The sequence below is a fragment of the Hypanus sabinus genome, chromosome 29 (assembly GCF_030144855.1).
Source record: "Hypanus sabinus isolate sHypSab1 chromosome 29, sHypSab1.hap1, whole genome shotgun sequence".
In the NCBI taxonomy this organism is placed as follows: domain Eukaryota; kingdom Metazoa; phylum Chordata; class Chondrichthyes; order Myliobatiformes; family Dasyatidae; genus Hypanus; species Hypanus sabinus.
In genome coordinates this window covers 21,370,306-21,397,158 of record NC_082734.1, presented here as the reverse complement: position 1 = coordinate 21,397,158, position 26,853 = coordinate 21,370,306, and the positions used below count along the sequence as shown (strand labels likewise).

General features: G+C 40.3%; 1 protein-coding gene and 1 long non-coding RNA gene across 4 annotated transcripts in view; one reads left to right on the top strand and one right to left on the bottom strand.

Moving 5' to 3' along the window:
- On the top strand, nt 1-25,856 carry LOC132383110 (uncharacterized). The gene is made up of 2 exons (XR_009508548.1): nt 1-33; nt 18,377-25,856. It is a non-coding gene; the product is annotated as an uncharacterized LOC132383110 (long non-coding RNA).
- Nucleotides 24,176-26,853, bottom strand: part of LOC132383108 (GTPase HRas-like) — a 39,557-nt gene continuing 36,879 nt past the window's right edge. For all 3 annotated transcript variants that reach the window (XM_059953907.1, XM_059953908.1, XM_059953909.1), the window contains exon 5: nt 24,176-26,853. In XM_059953907.1, the coding sequence (XP_059809890.1) occupies nt 26,737-26,853 (117 nt within the window). In that variant the 3' untranslated portion in view covers nt 24,176-26,736.

Genomic DNA, 26,853 nt, shown 5'->3' with positions numbered 1-26,853 from the left:
GACAGAGTTTGCAGCACCAGCAGCTGATGTGAAGTGAGTACTTTTGTTTCTGTTAGTCTGAGCTGTTTTCTTTTGTATATCCTTATGTCAGATTGAATGCCAAATTTTAACTGGCAGTGTTTTAAAGAAACATTTTGTTTCAACTGCAAATGTAAGCAAATTATATCACATGAAATCTGCTCTAGAATTTAATTTGTTATGAAGTACAATTAAAAAGTAGCAATATTGAGACTTTTGATGTTCCCTATTTTGTTGAATATCCCAACTTTGTTCACTGTTTTTTAGGGTACAAACTAATTGAGCATGTACACGTGCCCAAGAAACAAAGTTTGCAACATCTACTGCCTTGCCTTCATCAACTTTCCTGATAACTTCTTCAGAAACCTTTATAAGATTGGTTAGACATGACTTACCATGCACAAAGTGAACCCTTATCAGCCCTTGCATATCCAAGTACTGATATATATGATTCCTTAGAATACTTTCCGATAAATTAACCACTGCTGATGTTAGTCTAACTACCCTATAATTTCCAAGTTTATTATTAGAGCTTTTCTTAAACAACCGGACAACATTAGCTATCCTCCAAACCTCCTGTGGTTAAATACCTCTGCTGTGACTTATATTTGTAATTAATTTAGATCACTTTGTAGAGATCTGTTTTCACTTTGACACAAGAGTCTTTTTCTGTTGTCAAAAAGCCAAATTAAATCCATTGTGATTCAATGCCGTGAAAACAATAAAACATGAAAACATCCAGGTGGGGTGAATACATTTTATAGGCACTGTAGATGATCGTGTTGATCTTTGAAGACCATTTTTTTCCCCTTGCTATGCTTTTGCATTCAATAAATCAGCAAAGCCTTTGGGATTCTTCTTTTACTTTGTCTGCTAGAGCAATCTCATGTCTTCTTCTAGCCATCCTAATTTCCCTCTTAATTATTCTCTTGCATTTCTTCCTTTAGTACCTCATTTGTATCGTGCTGCTTATAACTGCTCCTTCTTAACAAGGGCCTCAGTATATTTTGAAAATGAAGGTTCCCTGAACTTGTTAGACTTTTATTCTGACAGGAACGTGCATACCCTGTACTTTCAAAAATTCACTTTTGAAGGTCTCACACTTACCAAGCACGCCTTTACCAGAAAGCAATCTGTCCCAATCCATACTTGCCAGATCCTTTCTGATGCTACAAACTTATATTAAAATTGGCGTTTCTCTGATTTAGAATCTCAGCCTGGGAACCAGACCTACCCTTCTCCATAATAATCTTGAAAATATTGCAATTATGATCACATGATCTAACGTGATCCCGTACACACAGCTCTGTCACTACCCTGTCTCGTTCTCTAATAGGAGATCCAGCATTGCACATTCTCCCTTTAATCCCTCCCACTCCATCACATCTAAAGCAATGGAACCCTGGAACATTGCTCTGCCGGCCCTGCTTCTCCTGCAACCAAGTCTCACTAATGGCAACAATGTCATCTTTCCACATGCTGACCATGCTGTAAGCTCATCTGTCTTACAATACTCCTTGTATTGCAATAGGCACAACTCAGAATACTATTCCCACTATGCTCAACCTTTCAATTCCTGTCTTTGTATTTAGGTTTAACAACATCTTTCCCCACAATTGCTCCATTGTCTGTCATGACACTCTGATTCCAATCCCCCTGCAACTTTTTAAAACCCCTGGAGCAGCACTATCAACCCTTTCTTCAAGGATATTCCCTTCCATTTCAGGTGCAAACTATCCCATCTGTTGAGGTCTCACCCTACCTGGAAGAGAGCCCAATGATCCCAAGGTCTGAAGCCCTACTTCCTGCACCATCTCCTTAACCATGTATTAATCTGTATTATCTTCCAATTTCAGGTCTCATTACAACATGGCATGGGTAGCATCAATAGCTACTGTTAGAACATGTGAAGAAGAGGCCTACATACTCTGAAGGACCTCAGTCTCCTCAGGAAGTAGAGCCAACTCTGGCCCTTCTTGTACACAACCTCTCTTGAGTGGTGCTCCACTCAAATCTATCATCCAGGTGCACTGCCAGGTACCTGTAGGTCCTCACCACATTCACATCCTCACCCCCAACAGTACCAGGAAGCAATGTAGGCTTAGTCTTCCTAAAGTCCATCACCATCTCCTTTGTCTTACTGATGTTGAGCTGCAGATTCAGCTTGCACCATTTGATGAAGTCTTCCACCAAGGCCCTGTATTCATCCTCCCATCCCCCAACTATTGTTTAGATCAGAGAATTTCTGTAAGTGATATGACTCCATGTTGTATCTAAAGTCCAAGGTATACAGGGTAAACAGGAGGGAAGCCAATACCAGCACTGCTTAAAGCCATGTCTGCCACACAGCTCTGAAGCCACACAAACTGTGGTCTGCCAGTCAGGTGGTCCATTATCCAGGATACAATGGAAATGCCAACCTGCATTGAGTAGAGATTTATCCCCAGCAATGAGGGTTATATAGTATTGAAGGCACTTGAGCAATCAGAAAACATGATCACAGTAGGCTCTGTTCAGTAGGTAGATGACAGCAACTCCAATGTGCTCCTGGTAGGGAAACTGCAGGGGATCGAGGACTGATCTGACCAGGGATTGGAGGTGACCCAGGACTTAGCCTCTCTAGGGTCTTCATAATGTGTGACGTCAGGATCGCTGGATGGTAGTCTTTGAAGACCTCCGGTTGGCCCTTCTTGGGATTGGGACCACTTGTGATGTTTTTCACACAGTTGGGACCCTTTACATGCTGAGACTCAGATTGAAAATGTGCTGGAGAACTCCACACAGCTGCTCAGCACACTCCTTCAGGACCTTGGGGTTCACGTTATTTAGTCTCAAAGCTTTGCTGTGTCTGATTTTTCCCAGAGCCATTCTCACTTGCTCAGTAGTGAAGGTGTCTATGGGGAGTTGCTGGAAGGTGGGGACTGAGGGAGGTGAAGATCTGGGTAGTAGCAGTTGGTATGTGAAGGTGTGAATTATCATTGGTACCAACATAGACCTCTGGCTGCTCATCCTCCTACTTAAGGATGCTGTGGACTTGGTCTGAGATGTCATTGTCACTGGCACCTGGGAGGTACATACCATCTGGGAATCTTGTTCTTATCCACAGAATCTCCTGGCTGTTCCCCTAACTAATGAATCTCCTATCACTACAGCTCACCTCTTCTCCCCCTTCCCTTCTGAGCCACAGAGGCAAACTCATTGGCAGAGACCTGACTGCTGTAGCTTTCCTCTGCTATGTCATTACCCTTCCCCCACCTTGCCAACAATATCCAAAGCAGTATATTATTGAGGTGAATGACCACAGTGGCACCCTACACTGACTGCCTATACCGTTTCCTCCACTAGATGGTCACTCAGTTACCTGTGTCCTGCACCTTAGGACTACCTCCCTGTAAATTAACTCCTCAGACTCCCAAATGATCTAGAGTTCATCCAGTTCCAGTTCCCTAACATGATCTGGAAGAAGCTGGAGTTGGATTCACTTCTTGCAGGTGTAGTCATCAGAGATACTGGAGGACACCCTGCCTTCCCACATGCTGCAAGAACAGCATTCCACTATCCTGTCTGGCATTCCCAGTGCTCTAACTGTGCAATAAAAAAGAAGGAAATAAAAAAGAAAACAATATGAGAAAAACCTACCTACAGCCTCCTCCTCTCCTCTTCGAAGCCTCTATGAGTCAACGCCTCAAGCTCTCCACTCTGATGCTGGCCCACTCACACAGTGACCACTCCCACAGTGGCTGCTCTGATTAAATCTAATGTCTTATTATTTACTGGCCATTGTCAAGTGGCTAAGAGGCTCCTAGCAATCATCTTGTCAATCATTTTGCAATATTGGAGGCTTTGAAGTGCTTGTGGATAAAACTCCAGGGCCTGACCTAGTACGTTCTTGTGAGAAGCTAAAGAATAAATTGTGGAGGCCTTTGCAGTGATAATTGTTTCATCTCTAGCTTGAGATGATGTTCTGGAGGAATGCTGAATGGTTAATGTGGTGCTATTGTTTAAAGTGGATAGCAGAAACAAATCAGGAAACCACAGGCAATGAGGTTGACATCAATGAGTAAATTGCTTGAGGGAATGCTAAGTGACAGGATCTACCAATATTTGGAGAGGCAAGGCCTGACTTGGGGCAGTCAGCATGATATTGTGCATGAGAGGCCATGTCTGGCAAATTTCTTGAAGGTCTTTAAGGAGGTGAAGAAGTTAGACGAGAGAAACACGGCTAATATTAAATATATGCAGTTTAGCACACCCTTGACAAGGTCCCTCACAGCATGCTAGTCTGGAAGGTTGTGTTGCATAGGATCTGAGAGAGATAATAGGCTCAGTGGTAGGAAGGTCCTATTCTTAGTGATGTTTGAGGGTTGCCTCTGATTAGGTAAGGAGCTTTGTTGTTATAATTTATATAAACAATTTGGATGTGAATGTACAAAATGTGGCTGGTAAGTTTGCAAATGATACCTGTTTGCTCCTTGTTACTATTGATGGTGAAGACCTACAAGCACCTGGGGGTGCACTTGGATGATAGACTTGAGTGGAGCACCAACACAGAGGCTGTGTACAAGAAGGGCAGCGCCGCCTCTACTTCCTGAGGAGACTGATGTCCTTTGAAGTATACAGGGCTGTCTTTCACACACTCTAGCAGTCTGTTGATGCCAGTACAGTCTTCTATGCAGTGGTGTGCTGGGGCAATCGCATCAACACAGGTGATGCCAACAGGCTCAATAAACTGATCAAAAAGGCTGGCTCTGTTATAAGAGTCAAACTGGACACACTGGAGGCTGTCGTAGAATAGAGGACCCTGTAGATAGAAACACAGAAAATCTACAGCACATTACAGACCCTTCAGCCCACAATGTTTTGCCAACCTACTGTAGAAGCTGCCTAGAATTTCGCTACTGCATAGCCATCTATTTTTCTAAGTTCCATGTACCTATTTAGTCTCTTAAATAACCCTATTGTATCTGCCTCTACCACCAACTCTGGCATTGCATTCCACGCACCCACCACTCTGTGTGGAAAAACTTACCTCTGACATCCCCCTTGTACTTACTTCCAAGCACCTTAAAACTATGCCCCCTCATGTTATCATTTTCAGCCCTGGGTGTCCACACAATCAATGCCTCCCATCATCTTATACACCTCTAACAGGTCACCTCTCATCCTTCATTGCTCCAAGGAGAAAAGGCCAAGTTCACTCAACCTGTTCTCATAAGGCATGCTCTCCAATCCAGGCAACATCCTTGTAAATCTCCTCTGTACTCTCTCTATAATGTCCACATCCTTCCTGTAATGAGGTGACCAGAACTGAACCCAGTACTCTGTGGGGTCTAAGGTCGTATATAGCTGTAACATTACCTCATGGCTCTTGAACTTAATCCCAGTTGATAAAGGCCAACATACCATACGCCTTCTTAATAACACTGTCAACCTGCGCATCAGCTTTGAGTGTCCTATGGACATGGACCCTAAGATCTTGCTGATCTTCCACACTACCAAGGGTCTTACCATTAATATTAAATTCTGTCCTCAAATTTGACATACCAAAATGAACTACTTCACACTTATTTGGGTTGAACTCCATTTGCCACTTCTCAGCCCAGTTCTGCATCCTATAGATGTCCTGCTGTAACCTCTGACAATGCTCCAATTTTTGTGTAATTAGTGAATCCACACTTCTACTTCCTCATCCAGGTCATTTATATAAATCACAAAGAGGAGGGGTCCCAGAATAGATTCCTGCAGAACACCAATGGTCACTGTCCTCCATGCAGAGTATAAAGCACCTACAACCACCCTTTGCCTTCTGTGGTCCAGCCAATTCTGGATCCACAAGGCAAGATTTCCTTGGATCCCTGCCTCATTATTTTCTGAATGAGCCTTGCTTGGGGAACCTTGTCAAATGCCTTAGTGAAATCCATATACACTACATCCACTGCTCTAACTTCATCTATGTGTTTTGTTGCATCCTCAAAGAATTCAGTCAGGTTTTTAAGGCATGACTTGCTCTTGACAAAGCCATGCTGACTATCCCTAATCAGATTATGTCTTTAAATGCTCATAAATCTTGCCTCTCAGGATCTTCTCCAACAACTTGCCCACCACTAAAGTAAGACTGGTTGGTTTATAATTTCCTGGGTTACCTCTACTCACTTTCTTGAACAAAGGAACAACGGTTGCAAACTTCCAATCTTCTGGTACTTTTCTCATCCCTATTGATGATGCAAAAATCATTGCCAGAGGCTCAGCAATCTCCTTCCTCGCTCTCACAGTAGCCTGGGATATATCTCATCTGGTCCCAGTGACTTATCTGACAATACCTTTCAAAAGCTCCAGCACATCCTCTTTATTAATGTCTATACACTCAAGCATTTCAGTCCACTGTAAGTCATCCCCTCAATTGCCAAGGTCCTTTTCATTGGGGAATACTGACCCTATGGAAGATCCTATCAATTCTGGACAATGTTTCTCACCCTTTGCATGCCACCTTGGCTAAACAGATGAGCACTTTTAGTAATAGACTAAGACAACTGCGCTGCTCCAAAGAGTGCTATATGAAGTCGTTCTTACCCTTGGCATTTGGCTCTATAATTAGTCAGCCTATAGTCACAGAAGTGACCCCCCCCCCCAAACTGTTCAAGGTAACATTTTTTATTCTTTCTTTACTTATCTTCTAATATCTGTATATTTGTATATCTGTGCACTTGTAATGCTACTGTGACACTAATTTCTTTTGGGATAAATGAAGTATATATCTATCTATCCAATATAGCTAGTATAGTAGATGGTGTACACGTTTATGACCAATTACAGAGGAATCTTGATTGACTAGGCATCTGAGCTGAGAATTGATAAATAGCTTTCAATCCAGATAAATGCAAGGTTTTGCTTTTGAAAGATCAAACCTGGGTAGGATATGTTCAGTGAAAGGTAGGGTCCTGGCTTTGTACAGAACAGATGGACCCAGGAGGGCAAGGGAACTCTATCCCACGTCTACCAGGGAGGGTGTGGGATTAGGGTAAAGGATTAGAGGGGATGAGAGTGAAGACTTCAATCTCAGGGGATGGAAGGCCTTGACCTGAGAACAGAGATAGAGAAATGACCTGAAAGGGAGGTTGTGAGGTGGTTGTAGTCAAAGTAGCTGTGGGAGTCAATCAGTTTATCATGGGTATTGGAGATATCTGTGTCCTTGGATGGAGATAGATCAGGAAAGGGGAGAGCAGAGTCAAAATGAACTTGAGGGTGGGATGGAAGTTGGCAGCAAAATGGATAAAGTTCTCCATCACCACACGAATATAAGATGCAAATGTCAATGTAGTAGAGAAAGAGTTGGAGAGTGGTGCCAGTTTAGGCTTGGAACATAGATTGCTCCATATAGCCATTAAAAAGGTAGCCGTAACTGAGGCCTATTCAAGTGCTCATGGCCACAGCTTTAGTATGGAGAAAGTATAGGGAGCCAGATGAGAAATTGTTGAGGGTAAGTACAAGTTCTGCCAAACAGGAAGGTGTTGGTGGAGGAGAACTGATTGTGTGTGTGTGTTCCAAAAAGAAACAACCTCTGAGGCCTTTCTGAAGTGCGATAGAAGTGTACAGGAACTGAATATTCTTAGGAAAAATGAGGTGGTGAGGGTGGGCAGAAAATTTGAAAGTTGTCAAATTGAGAACATGTGAGGTGCCATGAACATAGGTAGAAAAAGACAGAGCCATGGTAAGTGATATTTTAGAAATACTAAAAGTATAAAAGCCAATTAATTTGAAAGTGAGATCATTGGACATCAGAATTCAATGTAAATTTCATTAAGAGAAACATGAATGGAATTTGGGTAGATTAGAGCACCTTTTTTAAGAGTATAAGATATAATGTGCTGGAATATTATGTGCAATTTTGAACTACAATTTTGAATATTACAGTACAAGAGAAAATATTTTGCAGGTTTATTAGGATTTGTATACTCCAATGAAATTCAAATAGTGAAATTTGATATTTTGTTAAGAACAGAGAAAATTATGTGGTATTTCAAAAGAGATGTTTGAAGTTAAGATGATTTAAGAGTGAATACTAACTGAACTGAAAAAGACAAAATATCAGCAGGAGAACTAGTCTGTTGTAAGCACTCGGTATTTTAAAAACTGTTGTTGCAAATGTATACACAAATGCAGTTGGTTTTGATTTGATTAATATCGTCAAAAAAGAAATTTCCAGTCAAGATGGTGTTTGCATACAACAGTCCTTCTGTTGACATCATTTGGATAGATCATGAAACCATATACTTCACTTCTTTTAATGTCTTTTACTATTGTTTTTCGTCTTGTGATTCTGGAACTGTTAGAGCCTGTGATTTGCTGTTTGGAGATTGTTTGGGTGTTCCAGTGCTCTGCAGTCTTTGAGAGAATCCAGGAGATAGAGGCAGCGCATGCGAACATCATGGTGGGCAGGCTGCAAGCCAATGGTCAATTCTAATTCGCCGATTAAAGCTACCATTGTTCCCCAATTAAAGTGACGAGCGAATGACGAGTAAACATCAAGGCGAATGCAGAAGCTTGGAGATTGTTTGGGTGCTTCAGTACTCTGCAGTCTCTGCGAGGTTTCCAGGAGACAGAGGCAGCATGTGCAGACTTTGTGGTGAGAAGGCTGCAGGATGGGGCACAAGCCGTTATTCGACTCCATTGCGCTAATTAAAGGTTCCATTGTTCGCCAATTAAAGCGATGAGGGAGATTGAAGCATCAAGGTGAATGTGGAGGGTGAGAGTTGACTGCCTTTTTTATTGATCGATTTGATACAGAGAGGGAAAGGTCTGCCACAGGTCCAGAGAGTGTTGCCCAGGTTTTCTGCATTTCAAATGTGGACTTGGACTATAGACTTTTTTTGGTCTTACAGTGTTTTATATTCTGTGTTTTTCACCGGAATTTTCTTGTCCTTTTTTGTGCAGGGAGAGGTATTTGGGGGCTGTCATGCCTCTCTGTTTTTGTTTGTTTTTTCTTGAGTGGGAGTTGAGATTTGGGGGTCAATGTGCTTGTTCCATTTTGGTCATTTCTGTGCAGGAGGAGATGTGGCTGATTTTGGGGTTGATGTGCCTGTTCTGTTCTGCTTGTTTTTCTTTTGTGCGGGAGGGGGGATTTGGGGGCAGATGTGCCTGTTCCATTTTTGTTTGTTTTTTTGTGTAGAAGGAGGGATTTGGGGATTGATGAGTCTGTTCCATTTTGAACATTTTTTTGTGCAGGAGGAGGTATTTGGGGGCTGATGATAGTGCTGCCTTTCTTGGTTTTATGGCTACCCAGAGGAGAATTTCAAGTTGTATACTTTCATAATAAATTACTTTTGAACTATGAACTTTTTGAATCATGCACACCATTTGTCATTATAGGACTCCTATTATACTTATGAAACATGGAAGAACTCATGATCCTCATGAGGTCATGGAAATAATTTAGATGTATCAGCTCACAATCATCAAAATAGTGATTAATCAGTTAATTGTTTTATATGATAAGTTGCTCTGTTCTAGCTGATAAAACTTACTTTGTAGAAATATACTGATAGGGCTTAACCAATTGAAGAAATAAACAGCACAAGGATTGAACAACAATTATAATTGGGCAAATTAGAAAATGTATGAAAAGAAAAATAGAGATGAAAGAATATTTGGATTTGTAAAAGTTCTTATATTTCAAAAGCTTAAAATAAATAATTAATTGACCTGATGTTGGAAAAATTAGGCTTGAAACTGTAAAGGTTAATTTCTGTGCCAGAATGGCTGATTGGCATTAATAAGCAAACAGTATATTGTTGAAGGAATCCATCTGAAAGTGTAATCATATATATTTTGAAAGAGATCCTGCTGTCACTTCAGGCTAGTATCAAAGATGTACAGCAAGGAAACAGGCCCTTTGGCTCAACTTTGCTAATTTGTTGCCCAGAGTTAGTCCTATCAGCTCATGTTTCAACAATAGCTCTCTAAACCTCTACTATCCATGTGCTTATCTAGTTGACGTTTTAGTATTGCTGAAGTGCAAGCCTCAACCACTATTCCTGATGACTCAGTCCAAGTATGCATCACTATTTGTGTGAAGAAACTATCCCTGATATCCCTTTTAAATCTCTCACATCGGATCTTAAATTTATGCCCACTTCTTTTTAGCATCCTTAGGGGGAAAATACTGTGTGCTTTTACCCTGTCTATGCCACTCATGATGTTTTATATCTTTATCAGATGACTTCTTAATGTCCTGTGTTCAACAATTTCTTTCTCAGAATCATTCTTGTAAATGTCTGCTGGACCCTCTCCAATGCCAGCACAGTCTTTCTTAGAGATGAGGCCCTAAAGCAGTCTTACAAAGCCTCAGAATTACATCCTTGCTTTTATGTTCTTGTCCTCTTAAAATGAATACTAATTTTGCATTTGCTTTCCTTACTATGGACCTAAACTATAAATTACAAAATCCTGCACTAGAGCTCCCAATACTTTTGCAGATCTGATTTCTGAATTTCCTCTTCATTTAGAAAATAATCTAAATCTTTATTCCTTCTACCAAAGTGCATGGTTGTACACTTCCCTACATTGTATTTCATCTGCCACTTATTTGCCCATTATCTTAATCTTCCAAAGTACTTTTGCAGACCCTCTACTTGCTCAACACTGCTTGCTCCTCCACCTACCTTTGTATCATCTGCATAATTGACCACTGCATTCCCAGACTTCTCTCTTCTACCAAACTCCTCAGTGCTCTACCATTCACTGTGGAAGTCCTACCCAAGTGCAACACCTTACATTTGTCTGTATTAAACTCTTTCCGTTTTTCGGCCTATTTTTCCCTTCTGGTCCATATCCTGCTGCAAGTTTTGATAGCCTTCTTCATGTCAACTACACCTCCATCTTGGTGTCATTCAAAAATTATCATCCAGATCATTGATATTGATCAAAGAACAATGGAACCTGCCCCTTCATCTATCTTTGTATGATCTGCAAATTTGGCCACAAAGCCATCTATTCTCTCGCCCAAATCATTAACATTTCACTTTAAAATGAGTGGACCCACCAGTGACCCCTGTTGCTAGTCACGAGCCACGAGCAGTTGACCAGAAAAAAAATGTCTTTCTTTGCTTTCTGCCTGTTAGCCAAGCATCTGTCAATGTTAATATATTCCCTGTAATACCGTGGGCTCTTCATAAAGTATACTTTAAGTTACAATAAGAAATATAAACAAAAATAAGTAGTGCAGAAAAGAGAATAAAATAATGAGGTAGTGTTTGTGGGTTCATGGACCATTTGGAAATCAGCTGTTTGAGGGGAAGAAGCTGTTCCTAAAACATTGAGTGTGTGTCTTTAGATTAGATTCAAGAGTCAGGTATAATATTACTGACATATGTCATGAATTATGTTGTTTTGTGGCAACAGTACATTGCAATACATAATTAAAACTATAAAATACAATAGTGCAAAAAGAGTGCAGAAAAGAATATATATAGTGAGGTGGACTGTGTACATGTGTTCATTGTCAATTGAGGGCTAGAAGGGGGCATGAGCAACTTGGTTATAAAGCCATCAATTCTGTTATCTAAATTGTTGACCAATAGTGTGAAAAGAAGTGGTCCCAACACTGACCCCTGTGGAACACCACTAGTCACTGGCAGCCAACTAGAAAAGGACCTCTTTATTCCCATTCTTTTGCCTCCTGCCAATTAGCCAAACTTTTGTCCATGTTAGTATTTTTCCTATAATACCATGGGCTCTAATTTTGTTTAGCAGCTTCATGTTGGGCATCTTGCCAAAAGCCTTCTGAAAATCCAAGTAATTTACATCCACTGACTCTCCTTTGTCAGTCCTCCCAACGGATCTGTCAAGAAAGTTTTCGCCTTAAGGAAATCATGCTATCTCTGGCCTATTTTATCATGTGCCTCCTAGTACCCTGAAACCTCATCTTTAATGGACTCCAACATCTCACCAACCACTGCAGTCAGGTTAAGTAGCCTAGCCTATAATGTCCTGTCTTTTCCTGTCATCCCTTCTGAAAGAGCCCTCCAGAACCATTCCAAAATCAAATGAATCACGACTAAGGCCTCCACAGTTTCTTCAGCTACCGGTGGTGTGATCCATCAGGTCCAGGTGACTTATCTACCTTCAGTTCTTTCAGCTTCCTAAGTACCTTCTGCCTCTGACACTACCTCTTTACTGTCATTTTCTGTTCTTATCTCTCTTTTACTCTTTATATATCTAAAAAATACTTTGGGTATCCTCTTTTATATCAGTGACCAGCTTCATTCATGTTTCAACTTTTCTTGGTTTTTAAAGGCTTCCCACTAATGACAATGGGCTGAATGGCCTAATTCTGCTCCTGCCTTATGTCATAATTTTTGCTATAATTATACAAATGTTTTGTCAGCATTCCTCTGCCTCCCTTGACCACGCCTGATTCTCACCACTGGTGCTGCAGTCTTCAGTTTCTGCCTGCACACCAGGAGTAGAAGTACAACCAGGTGATCAGACTTGCCAAAGTATAGCAGTGGGATGGCACAGTAAGCATTCTTGATGGTGGTGTGACAATGGTCAGGTGTACTCACTCCCCTGGTTCTACACGTGGCATTTACTTCTGGGGTGATTTCATTGCAGCTCAATGGATATAATTAAACATTCCCATTTCAGTCTTGATAAGTGCCTGAGAATCACAACTGCTTCGAAGGTCTGTACAGTTATGAAGATATTTCAATGTGATTGAACACTGCTGAAAACCAATGGAAACAATGCCAATTGTGGCCGTACTCCTCGTCAGTCTCCTCGAAGGAAATGTGGCTGCCAGTCTGGGATACAGGTGCATTTAAGAAAATGGGGTTTTTGACTCCCTATACCAAGTATCTTGCTGACAAACGTAGTCTCTAGTAAATAAAATTGAAGATCTCAGAGCTAGGGAGCTGTATCAGAGGGACATTAGGTCCACTTGCATTCTTTGTTTCATGGAATCCTGGTTAATCCCTCCCATACTGGACACAGCAATTCAGATTGATGTGTTCACTATACACCATCAGGATAAGACTTTTGAGTTTCTCAAAGGCAGAGGTGGAGATGTGTGCCTCATGATCCTCTTGGTGCACAAAATGTATCAGTGATGTTCCAATTCTGCTCGCCAGATCTGGAGTACCCTGCAATTAAGAGCTGTCCATTTTACCTGCTGTGGAAGATTTCAGCAATCATTTTGGTAGCGGTGTACATTCCACCTCAAGCCAATGTCATACAGGCTCTAGATCTGCTGAATGTGATCAATGTGCACAAAACACACACCGTGACACCTTCACCATCATTTAGTGGGGATTTTAGTCAGGCCAGCTTGAAAAAGTCACTAAATAATTAGCATCAACAAATCACTTGTAGCACCAGAGGAAACAATACACTGGACTACTGTTATACCACCATCAGGAATGAATACTGTGCTATTCCATGCTCACACTTTGGAAAGTCTATCATCTGGCTGTACTTGTTGCCAGTGATGATGTAATGAGTCTCTTCTGTCACTTATTAACCTAGAGCAGGGGTCAGCAACCTTTACCACTGAAAGAGCCACTTGGACCCGTTTCCCACAGAAAAGAAAACACTGGGAGCCGCAAAACCCGTTTGACATTTAAAATGAAATAACACTGCATACAATGTTTTTTTTGCCTTTATGCTATGCATAAACAAACTATAATGTGTTGCATTTATGAAATTGATGAACCCCTGCAGAGAAAACGAAATTATATTTCTGCATGCAACAAAAACATTTTGAACTCCGAAAAAAAGACGTTGGGTTGAAGGTTACTTTTAAGTAAAATACTCAATGTCTATTTGAGTTCTTCTTGTATTTATGAAAAACGCTGAACTTAAATTTTCCGCCAGCAGCAAACCAAAAATAACGTCAGCCAGCTGTCAACCTGAAAAATAAAAGGACTATTTCACTGAACAATGAAAAAATATGAATAATCCTAAAATAATAGGTAATTAAAGTATGTATCATACTTGGTTAATGGGATTTCTGCTCCTGGACCTCAGCGCACAGCATCTGCACATCAGGGCTGTATGACGTCACCTTCATCTTTACACAGGATCGCAAGCTGTCATCTGTGACGCGTGCACGATGTTTGTTTTTAATAAAGTTCATGTTGGAGAACACCTGCTCACATACATATGTGGATCCAAAGATCGACAGGACTCCAAGCGCATACTTTTTAATGTTTACATAAATGTCGGGGATAGCATTCCATGTTTCGAACACAAGTTTGTCCGGTTTAGGGAGGTTTTCAATATCACTCAATTTGTGATTCTGAGCAAGAACGGCTTTCTGACGGGCAACATCTTCAAGGTCTGCTGTCAAGCGTCTAAACTTGGACACCCATATGTCTTTGTCGGCTATTTCGGCCAGTTCCATCTCAAGATCAGGTTTACTCACACCTGCCAATGCAGTCGTATTCAGTAGAGATGAATCGATGCTTGGGGGAGTGACCGGGAAGGATAATGTGTTTTTTTCCTCTCTGAACTCACAGAAGCGTTTCCCAAACGATGTTTGCATTGCGATGATTGCAGAATGTAAATACTCCGAACTTATCATGTCGTGACCTTGTTTGAACTCTCTCAAATTGGGGAAGTGAGACAAAGTGCCTTTCTGTCAATCTCTGGCAAGCACTGTCAACTTGCGCTCGAATGCCAAAACTCCTCCAACATGTGTAGGGCTGTACGTCCTTTCCCCTGAAGAGCTGTGTTCAGCGTGTTCAGGTGCGCTGTCATGTCTACCATGAAGTGTAGCTTTTCCAGCCCTTTGCTGCCCAGGAAAGTTTTCACTTCTTCCAGACACGCGACAAAGCGTTTCAGCACCTCCCCTCTGGACAGCCACCGGACTTTGTTGTGCAGCAGGAGATCAGAATATGCGCTTTCCAGCTTGTCCAGTAACAAACGGAATTGACGGTGATTTGCCATTATTTTATTGACAATCTGAATGACAACATCCATTACTTCTGTGCATTCCGGAGGAAATGATTGAGCGCACAGTGCCTCTTGGTGCAAGATGCAGTGAAAAATCAGCAGCTTTCTGTCCAGCGACTTCTGCAGTAAAGCCACAAATCCCTTGTGCGTTCCTGTCATATTCGGTGCCCCATCAGTAGCTACTGACACCAGATGGGTGGTCTTTATTCCTTTGGCTCTTAAACAATTCAAGACAGCCTCACAGATGTCCTCCCCCCGTGTTTGGTCTTTTAGAGGTATCAACTCAATCAGTTCTTCCTGTGGCCCGGCAGAGTTTAAATACCGGCAGAACAACGCTATTTGTTCAATATCACCTTTGTCTTGAGACTCGTCACAGGCAATCGAGTAGGCCACAGCTGAATTGATGTCTTTAATTTGCTGTCTTGTGATGTCTTCTGCCGTTTTTATGGTTCTGTCTTTGACAGTCTTTGCAGAGAGGGGCATATCCCTGATTTTCTGCACAATTTCACTCTTGTTTTTAAAGTCCGTGAATAGATGTTCTGAAATCTCAATGAAAGATTCTTTTATATATTCACCATCTGTAAACTGCTTCCCGTGCCTGACTATTTCCTGAGCGGCAATATAACTAGCGTATGTCGTTGGTTTTCCGGACTTCATCCATTGCTTGAAATGATTTTTGCTCAGATCAACCTTCCGTATCAGTTCCGAAACTGCTTTTTTTCTCTCATCTCCATCCGGATATTTTTGAGCAAAGGCTGCGTGTTTATTCTGGAAAAGTCTTGCAATTTTTGACTATTTGTTGTTTGGTAGTTTCTCATTGCACATTAAGCATACCGGTAAACCAGTCTCGTCAGCAGTGAAAGCAAATGAATCTGTCCACGTATCATTAAACATTCTGTTTTCTTCAGTCACCTTTCTTTTTTTAGAATTCTCCATAGTTGGCCTACCTTGGATCGAAAAATTAAAGAAATCGCGCACTGACGGGTGTCAGGTATTGGCAGTGGTGACGTATATTAATAGCGATAAAAACACGTTGTAGCGGTGTGCTCACGCAGTCAGTAAACTGCAGTCGAATAACTTTATTCGAACTAAACAGCCTTGCTTTTAAGCCTCCCTCAACCTGGCCCCCATGGGCGCGGATGCTGCAAAAGACCAATTATTTCCCAAAGCAACAGGGAGCCGCAGCACAGAGGTAAAAGAGCCACATGTGGCTCCGGAGCCGCAGGTTGCCGACCCCCGACCTAGAGTATGTCTTATCTGGCCCTGCGACCTATCTATCCTAATGTTTTTCAAAAGTTCCATGCTTCCTTTTTCTAGAGTTGTACCAACCCATTTTATACCCTGTTCTATACTGACCTCACATTAGTCAAGGTCTGTTTAATGGTGAGTGCTGAAAGAAAGCATGCATTAAAGAGTGTCCCTACCTCCCACAACTGTGGGCACGTTTCCTCTTTCATCCCTGATTGGTCCTGCTGTCACTAGTCACTTTCCCATTCTGTACGTACTTGTACAATGCCTTGGGTCTTTTCCTAATATTACTTGCCAAGGCTTTCTCATGTCTCCTTCTAGCTCTCCTAACTGCCTCCTTAAGCTTTTTCCATGCTACCTTATAACTGTGAACACTGAACTGATTTGACAGCTTATGGATTCACTTTCAAGGACTGTACAACAGGTTTTCAGCATTTATTTATTTTTGTATTTGCCATTTGTATTCTTTTGCACATTGTCAGTTGTTGTAGTTTTTTCCTTAATTCTGTGTATATCTTTGTGCTGTAAATATCTATATGAAAATGAATCTGAGTACTATATAGTGATACACACGTTTGTAGTTTGATAATAACTTTACTTTGAACATAGAACTGAAGAGCCCTATCAGATTTTTGCTTCCTAAATCTTAAGTATGCTTCCTTCTTTATCTCGGCTAAATGTTCCACTTTTCTTGCCAGCTTTGTTTCTTTCGCCCTAACTTTCTTTCCCAGCTCAATGCAACAAAGCTATGTAGAACTCCATACAAGTATTCCCTAAACAATCTCCACATTTCCATCTTACATTTCTCTGAGTATATATGTTCCCACGTTCCTTCCTAATAGCATCATAATAGCTCTCCCCTAATTAAATTTTTTCCTAAACTGTTTGCTCCAAGGCTATGCTAAAGTCAGAGTTGTGGTTGTGGTCACTGTCTCCAAAATGCTCGCCTGCTGAGAGATCAGTCATCTGATTGCCTAGTACCAGATGCAGTATGGCCTCTTCTTCAGTCAGCATATCTATATATTGTATCAGGAATACTTTTGGACACATCTAAAGTCTGCTCTCAAAACCTTTTGCACTAAGGGGATGCCAATCAATATTAGGGAAGTTGAGGCACCCATGGCAACAACCCTATTATTTTTGCATCTTTCCAAAATCTGCCTACTGATTTACTCCTTGGTGACCCTGTGGTCAGCTATAGAATACCCCCAGTAATGTAGTTGTTCCCTTTCTGCTTCTGACTTCCACCTACACTGACTCAATAGAAGATCTCTCTATGATGTCCTCCCTTTCTGTGGCGTGAAACCACCCCGGTTAGTAATGCCACCCCCACCTCTTTTACCTCCTTACCTGACCTATTTTTAACATCTAAGCCCCAGAAATTCCAGCAGCCAGTCCTGTTACTGTGACAGCTGAGATACATTCAGATACAATAACTAAGTTTAACAGACATTTGGTCACTTAAATAGACAAGGCATAGTAGGATTTGGTAGGTACATTCTAGCCTTGACTCTGAAGCCTACATCCTATAAATGAGTAAAATCAATTCTAGATGTAGTTTTAAAAGAAAACTCAAAATTGTGAGATCCACTGGAGTTAGAGCAATTGAGGAGGATCAAATAGAAACAGTGATATTTTTATAATTAGTGACATTTGGTTCTTTATTATAATTAGTATTGTAACCCAATTTTTCTGTGGTGGGAGACAAGTGAATTAGATTTTTTGTGAATGAAACAAAACTTGGTGTTATTACCACCAGAAATAGCATTGTTGCTGAGAAATGGTGCTATTGGATGATTTAGCAGGATCTTCTGCAATGAACAATATAATAATTCAATAATCTAGACATTGTACTTACATTAAATGAGGTGTAATTAAATTTAACATTTGTACAAGTCTCAAGAAATATACATTATAAATCTCATTTGTTGTGTTCTTAATTTAAAGTTGCTGATTTGCAAAGTTGGAAATAGGTGTGTGAGGACACCAACAAAATGATTACCCATAATGTCATTTCTAACGTTAATGAAAATGTACTAAAGTTGCAATTTTGGACGTTTGCAGTAACCAATGGAATAAATGTGCTGCATTTTTTTTATTTGGACCTACAATGCCACCCTTGATACAGCATTTAGAATTTTCATTTCCTTTCCCCTCTCTGTAGACAAGAAGACCAGCCGGACTCGTCCATTTGGTTTTGTTCACAAACTAAGAACTTGTGTCTTGTAAGCTTTTTGCTGTTTTTTACACTGATGCTTGTGGCTTATTCCAGCTTTTTCTCCTTCTTCCCTGGGTGTTGCCAAAGGTACTCTTCAGCAGAATGCACAGGCAGTAGCTTTTGGTCATTGTTGAAAGCCTTACTTTGCCCTCAAATGAGGCTAAGGCATGGGGCTCCTCCACCTGTTTGACTCAGTAATCAATGTAATTTTCAAAATAAAGAGCACTTTTAAATTTTAACTGTTTTAAATGAACTTCATAATTTTAGCTTGTGTATACATTTATTTTTCTGTTCACCTATAATGCCAGAATAACTGATCATGTAGTTGCTCATTCTAAATTATATCTTTCTCTTACATAGAATGTAGAACATAAAACAGTATAGCACAGGAACAAGCCATTTGGCCCACAATGTTGTGCTGAACCAGCTAAAGAGCAAATCAAAAACACCAAACACTAATCCCTCCATCTTCCTTAAATCCATGTGCTTATCCAACTGTTTCTTAAAAGTTTCTAATGTATTTTACCTCTACCACCATACCAGGCAGTGCATTCCGGGTATTCACCACATGCTGAGTAAAAAATTTGTTCCTCACACCCTCCTTGAACCTATCCCCTTTCGCCTTCAATGCATGTCCTCTGGTATTAGGCATTTCAACCTTGGAAACAGATATTTCCTGTCTACTCTATCTGTCAGATCTCCTCCATTGTTCCATAGAAAACAACCCAAGTTTATCTAGCCTCTCATGATAGCACATGCTCCGTAAACCAGGCAGCAATCTGGTAGACCTCTCTATACCCTCTCCAAGGCCTAAACATCCTTCCTATAGTGGGGTGACCAGAGCTGTGTGCAATACTCCAGACGTGGTCTAACCAGAGTTTTGTAAAGTTGCAACGTAAACTCTTGACTTTTGAACTCAGTGCCTCAGCTAATAAAAGTAAGCATTCTGTAAGCTTTCTTAACCACCTTATCGACCTGTGTAGTCACCTTCAAGGAGCTATGAACTTGGATCCCAAGATCTCTCTGCTTAGCAACGCTGTTCAGGATCTTGCCCTTAACAGTGTACTGTCTCCTTGCATTTGCCCTACGAAGGTGCAACATGTCACATTTATCTGGGTTAATCTCCATCTGCCATCTCGCTGCCCATATCTGCAACTGATCTACATCTTTGCCAGTTTTGTACACCACCAATTTGGTGTCATCCACAGATTTACCTAGCCACCCATCTACATTTCCATCCAGGTTATTTATATACATCACAAACAGCAGAGGTTCCAGTACAGATCCTTGTGGAACTCCACTGATTACAGATCTCCAGCTCAAATACCTCTTCAATCACCACCTTCTGTTTTCTATGCATAAGCCACATCTGAATCCAAACAGCCAACTTGCAGACCCTATGCATCTTAATCTTCTGGATTAACCTCCCATAAGGACTTGGTCAAACACCTTATAAAAATCCACATAGACAAATTGCACTGTCCTACCCTCATCAATCTCTCTCATCACTTTGTGAGGCACAATCTGACACACACAAAGCCTAATTAGGACGTGGGTTTCCAAATACTCATAAATCCGTTCTCTAAGAATTTTCTCCAGCAATTTCCCTACAACTGACATGAGACTTATCTATAGATCCAAGTTATTTCCCCTTGTTCCCTTCTTAAATACAGGTACAGCATACAGCCTCCAGGACCTTGCCTGTGGATAGAGAGGACATGAAGATACTGGTCAAGGCGCCAGCAAGCTCGTCTCTTACTCCTTCAATAACCTGGGGTAAATTCCATCAGGCCCTGAGGACATCCACCTTAATACTCATTAGGATAAGGAAGTCCAACACTTCCTTCTTGACTTGCAAGCAGCCTAATGTATTTATACAGTCAGCATTGACATCCTGATTCTCCATACCCCTTTCCCTGGTAAATACTGAAGCAAAGTACCTCACTCAAATTCTCTGCATTGTAGCAAATATTCTCCCTTTTATCCTCGAGTGGTTCCATCCTCTTACTCTTGATGTATGTATAGAATGGCTTGGGATTCACCTTAGTCCTACTTGCCATGGACTTTTCATAGCCCCTTTGGCTTTCATAATTCCCTCCTTTAGTTCTTTTCTGTCTTTATACTTCTCATGTGCTTCATTTGATCCTAACTTCTTAATTTTTACATACTTTTCCCTTTTCTTCTTGACTAAATTAATTCCCTCTCTGGACATCCAAAGTTCTCTTAACTTTCCATCTCCATCCTTACTTCCAACATGAACTCTCACCTTTACCCTGTGCAGTCAATCTTTAAACCCTCTCCACATGTCTGATGTGGACTTGCCAGAAAAAAGGTGTTCCCAATTAAATCTTCTTAGTTCCTGTCTAATGCCCTTGTAATTTGTCCTCCAATTTAAAATTCTCTTGCAGGAACTATAGCTATCCTGAAAGATAACAAGTTGTGGTCACTGTTCCCTAACTATTCATTCAATGAAAGGTCAGTCACCTGGCCTGCCTCAATAGCCAACACCAGGTCCAGTATGGCCCTTCCTCATGTATGGTTAACATATTGATTTAAGAACCCTTCCTGAATACATTTAACAAATTCTGCTCCTTCTAAACCCCTCGTCTAATAAGGTCCCAGTTTAAATTAAGGAATTTGAAATCCCCAATGGCAACAACCCATTTCAAATTCACACATATCCTTAATCTGATTATGTATCTGTTCCTCAATGTCCTGGTGGTTATTGGGGTGGGGGTGTCTATAGTACAATTAGTGCAATGCAGCAACCTTCCTATTCCTGAGTTCTACTCAAATGGACTCAGCGTTTTACCCCTCCGTATGTCTTCTCTGAGTGCAGTTGTGATATTGTCCTGGATTAGTAGCGCAACTCCCTCCCCACCCCTTTACCTCCACTGTCTTTTCTGAAACATTGAAAACCCAATGCAATAATCACCCATTCCTGCCCTTCTCTCAATGGCGATAGCATCATAGTTCTACGTACTGATTCATGCTCCAAATTCATCACTTTTACCTATAATACTCCTAGCATTAAAATATACACACTCCAAACTATGTTATTTCAATTTTGCCTTTCAATACTTTCCCTGATAACTACCTTTCCCCAATGACCTGGTGCTCCTGTTCCCAGCCCCCTGCAAAACTAGTTTAAACTCTCCAGAGTAGCATCAGTAAACTTCCCAGCCAGGTATTGGTTCCCTGCCATTTCAGGTACAATCTCTCTCTCTCTTGTACAAGTCTTCCCCTTACCCAAAAATGGTTCCAATGATCCAAAGAACTTGAAACCCTGCTTTGGTTGTTTATACATACATGTTAACTGTTTAGGAAGGCTGAAAAGTAACATACCATTTCTTCTAATAGACAATTTTTCTTTTCATTAGTTGTTGATTTTGTGATTTGGAGCCATTATGGAAGGAGAAACTCAGTCTTACAAACCCCCCTCAAAGGATTTTGTAGCCCAGTGCATTTTTTTGGTTTAAAATGACCTTCAAATGTTTCTGATTCCATTTAGTAAAGCAATTTAAGTCTGGATAGTGTATTTTTCCTTCATTAATAAAATGAACTAAAAAACACAGATTATATAGATAAGTAACTTGGACAAAATGTAGATGGGTTGATAATTCAGATGCAGACAACACAAAAGTTGGTGGAATTTTGGATAGTGAGGAAGGTTGTCAAAGGATAAAACAGGATATGGATCAGTTGCAAATATGGGTAGAGATAGTAGATGGAGACTGGGCAGCATTGAAGTCATACAATTTAGGAAGTCACTGCAGCAATATAAAACATTGGAGAGAGTGTTGCCTGGACTAGAGAAAATAAGCTATTAGAGATGTTAGATAAACCTTCATGTTTTTTTTTCTGGAGCATTAGGGGCTGAGGGGAGACCTGATCGAAGTTTATAACATTTTGAGATACATTATTAAGGAAAATGGAGTCCTTTTCTTTGGGTACAATTGCCAAATACAAAATGGCACAGCTTTAAAATGAGAGGTTTCTTACATAGTGAGTGGCAAGTGTCCTTTCCACGTATGGTGTTTATGAGGCACTTGGGCACATAAACATACAGTGAAATGAAGGATATGGATCATGTGCAGGCAGCCAGTTTAGTTTAATTTGGCATCATGCTCACCACAGAGATCATGGACTAAAGGCCCTGTTTATGTGCTGTACTGTTCTATCAGCAGGTCAGGCTGTGTCTGTGGAGGCAGAGGGACAATTAACTTTAAGGGTCAACATTTAAGGCTCGATTTTTTTTGGAAAAAAAGACCAAACCAGTTCCTCTGCATTTTCTTTTACTTTGATGGACTTGTCCTTACCCTCAACAACTTCTCTCTCAATTTCTCACTTTATGTTGCTCAGTGGGCACTTGTATGAGCCCTAACTATGCCCATGTATTTGCTGGCAATTTCAGCACACACCCCTTCCCCAAATTTTCTGTACTGCATCTGAACTATTTCATGCACTTGTATGTAACTTATCCACCCTTGTCAACAGACTTCCTCAAATTGCTCTGGACTGATTCTGACACTATTCTTCCTTTCCTGGATCACTGTCATCTCTTTTTCAATTTCTCCATCTCTTGCATCTGCTGTCAAGATGTGGCCTTAGACCATACAGTTCAAGCCTTCTGAAATGTCTCCTGCTTCCTGAAAGGTGGATTCACCTCTACTATAGTTGATAGAGCTCTAACACATATTTCCTCAACTACTGGCAAATCTTCTTTCCACCCACTAGTCTCCCCCCAGCCATAACAAATTTTCTTTGCTTTGCACTGTTCTCCCCACGAGCCTGTTTCTGCATTCTTTGCCATGTCCTCCAGCTTCAACGTGATCTTACTACCAGTCGCGTTTGTCCCACACCTGTCTACGATACCCTCCTCACTGAACCCAGGCACTTTCTTTTGCAATTCTACAAGGTGTAATTGTCACTTCACATTCTCTGACATTGTTCAGGGACATAAACATCCCTCTAGGGGTGAGAAAGTCACCTGCATTTCTTCCAACCTGCTCTATTTCACACAGTAATCATAATGTAGCCGTATCTACATTGGAGAAAGCAAGCATAGACATAGACCAGTACTGCACTAGAACAGGCCCTTCTACTTGCACAAGGCCCATATTGCTCCATTTTCTGCAAATTCATGTACTTCTCCAAGGGACTCTTAAATGCTTCTATATTTACCTCCACCACCACTCCTGGCAGCGCATTCCCAATCACTATGTGTGTATGTATGTGTATTGTCCAACACATATGATGCAACATGACTTCCAAACTTTTGTACTCAACATCTCAACTGATGGAGGCAAGTATGCTGCACTCTTCTCCATCCTGTGCCACTTTCAAAGAGCCATGAACTTGTAACCTAGATTCTCGCTGTACATCCATGCTCCAAAAAGTCCTGCCCTTTACTGCCACTTTCCTCTCACATTTGATCTCCAAAAGAGCAATGCTTCACACTGCTCCAGATTGAACTCAACCTGCCATTTCCCTGCCCACATTTCTAACTGATCTATATCCTACCCATAATTTGATAATTTTCCTCACTATCCACAACTATGCAAATTCTTGTCTCATCTGCACTTAATTTTACATATCCAACATAATAGTTAATGTTCCAGGTCACTGCAGGTGCTGCCAAGCCTGATTTAATTTGTATTACTGGTGTTCTGCATCTAAATCAAAGGTAAAAGGTACTGATTATTTAAAAAACACATCCTTTTAAAACAATTGCTAATGCAGTAATTGTAAAGAATACCAAAACTTAATCTGTTTATTGGGAAATGAAAGCAGAATAACTTGAACACAGTTTAATTTTGTCAAGAACAAGAATTAAAGATTGCAGTATTATTTAAAGTATACTGTAAAAATTAATTGAACAGTAAAATGATCTACTTCAGAAAATGCCAATTTCAACTCTCAGCTCATCAGGTGTTTATGGGTTGAAGGCCCACAGCAGCACTGCTTTTAGACGTACCATCTTTTAAAATAATTTATAAACAGCAGCCCTGTTCAAGCATTTCAGAAAGATAGAAGTTATCTGTGATATTAAAAGAATGAACAGTTTTACCATGTCTGTAAATTCAATTGAAGAAGCAGATACATCAGTTGTTGAGTAAATTGGCAACTGAGTACCATGAGAATAATCAATTCAGAATTAATTAGCTGGGAACTGTTTCAAATATGATAAAGAGCAAGACTGTTCTCAGTAAAGCAGGGAATCTATTATAATACGTGAAAACAGTTTACACCATTGACCACCTGTCACAGTGGGTTATTGAAGTATAAACTAACGATAGGCATTTTCACCATTTGAAGGGAATAACAAGTCATTCAGTCTATTCATATTTGTAATCTATTTGTAGAACTGCAAAATAGAATTTGCAAAATAGATTTAATATGTTACATTAAGTATAATCAAATGTGAATAGATTTTCCAAACCTTTTTAAACTTGGTCGATAAAGTATTGCAAGATATTTTGTTAGTGATTGATCTGCAAATATGGTTCATCTTTAAACTCATTGTCCAAGATAAAAATATCATTTAATGCTATCCAAGTAATAAGAAATGAGCCATATTCAATGTTCAATCACACATATAGTAAGTTTAAGTTAAGCTGTAAATTAGTTTTTGTCTGAAAGTAAAAGTCACATAAAGACAAGAGGCAAGTTACTGGAAAAGATTCTGGAATTGTGGCACCAAGCTGTTGACTAAATGGCAACTTGTCATCTTTGTATTACATTAATCAGTAAATCAGTTGAGAAACAAACTCACATTATTGAAACATCCAGTAACTTTGTACATACTAAATTATACAAGTTGTGGAGGAGATTGCCACAGAGTTGTGATATTTATTCATCACACAAGGACGACACTAGTGGTCCTCCAAATATGACACCTTTCACAACAGATGTGATGAAGTGTGCCAACTGACACTGGAACCCATTGGGCAACAACAACTGTTTGCACAGAATTAAACTTCTTTAAAATCAAAAAGAAAAATACTTAGGTTCAGCAAGCTAACTGAATAATGATACCCCCTCTCCAGCATTTACATTATTTTACAAACTCCAAATTCTGAGGCCAAAAACATGGGCTATGACTCTTCACAAAATCACTACTCATATGGCATATCACTCTTTCGATACATTTGTTCAGATTATATATTCTTGGACTGTTTGTAGAATGCTTTTATCCTGAATGATTTTACTTAAATTGATCTCAAGCCTTCCATTATTTTTCTGTGGAAATGTGAAGCAGGGTGTGAAACATAATAATTGGCAGTTCTCCAGTCAGTTGAAGGTGGATAGGCATTTCTATTTGAGGACTGCAATTACAATCTTTCACTATAGTTTCCATGTTTGGAAGAAATGAATAATTCAGAACACAGACTATAACAGCTACTATTAACAGCATTGAGTACAGTTATTAATTTTTGTGTATTTCTAGACTTCATTGCAATGAAATAGTCCAAGTTAAGATCCAATTCAACAGCAGTTCCTGGCTATCTTCCAGAGTGGAATTAACATGTGAACTATGATACTGACAACTGGAGCCTCAATTTCACATCTGTAACCAGTTTGCATTTACTTCTGTTAATTCTTTTCAAAGTTCTTTATATCCATATACCATTAACAACAGCATTTTTCGTTTTCTTGAAATCTTCATCTCTTAGTCAATGCAGTTAGCATCATGCACATTGATCCTGCACGTAAAGCATTTCACGGGGAAGTGTTCAGATGTTTAATGGCATTATTGAATAGCAAAAGAAAGGATGTGTATTGTTTTGTCTGAGATCTTAACCCAGGCACCAGTGACAAGAAATATTCACTGCAACTAAATAAAATTGACATGGCTTTCTCAGCCTCCTCTTCGTTAATCAGCGGGATCACTTCTCGCTACATTACCGGAAGGCTTCCAGTATCACACAATTGTATTGACAGTTTAAAATCTGAATTTGTAAAAAAGGAAACACTTTCAGTATAAGTGTTCAGCATTGCAACAGCTTTGGAATTCAAACTTATGGTCTTTTCCAGACATTGTGGTTTCTGGCATCCCCACTAATAACAGCAGTGGTGAACTTATAAATGCTGCCGTAGCATTTCAAAAGCTGCATGATCTGTACTTGGAAACCACAGCTTTTACAGTATCATCTGATAATCTCATTTCCTCTGGGTGTTCAGTTAGCTGAAGAGAGCAAGGTTCAGGTGGGGTTGGACAGTGGTGTTAGTTAAAGTCGGTTAGTTTCAGTTTGCTCCCTTCTGATATACAACACTTGCAATTTAGGATCAAGGTCCAAGTTACTTTAAAGAATTACGCACTTCTTCTTTGAAGGCTTTTTCTTCCTTTTACCATTTTTGCTGATCTTCTCCTTGTATTTACGAATTTCACGCACTAATGTATAGAATGCATCCTCCACACC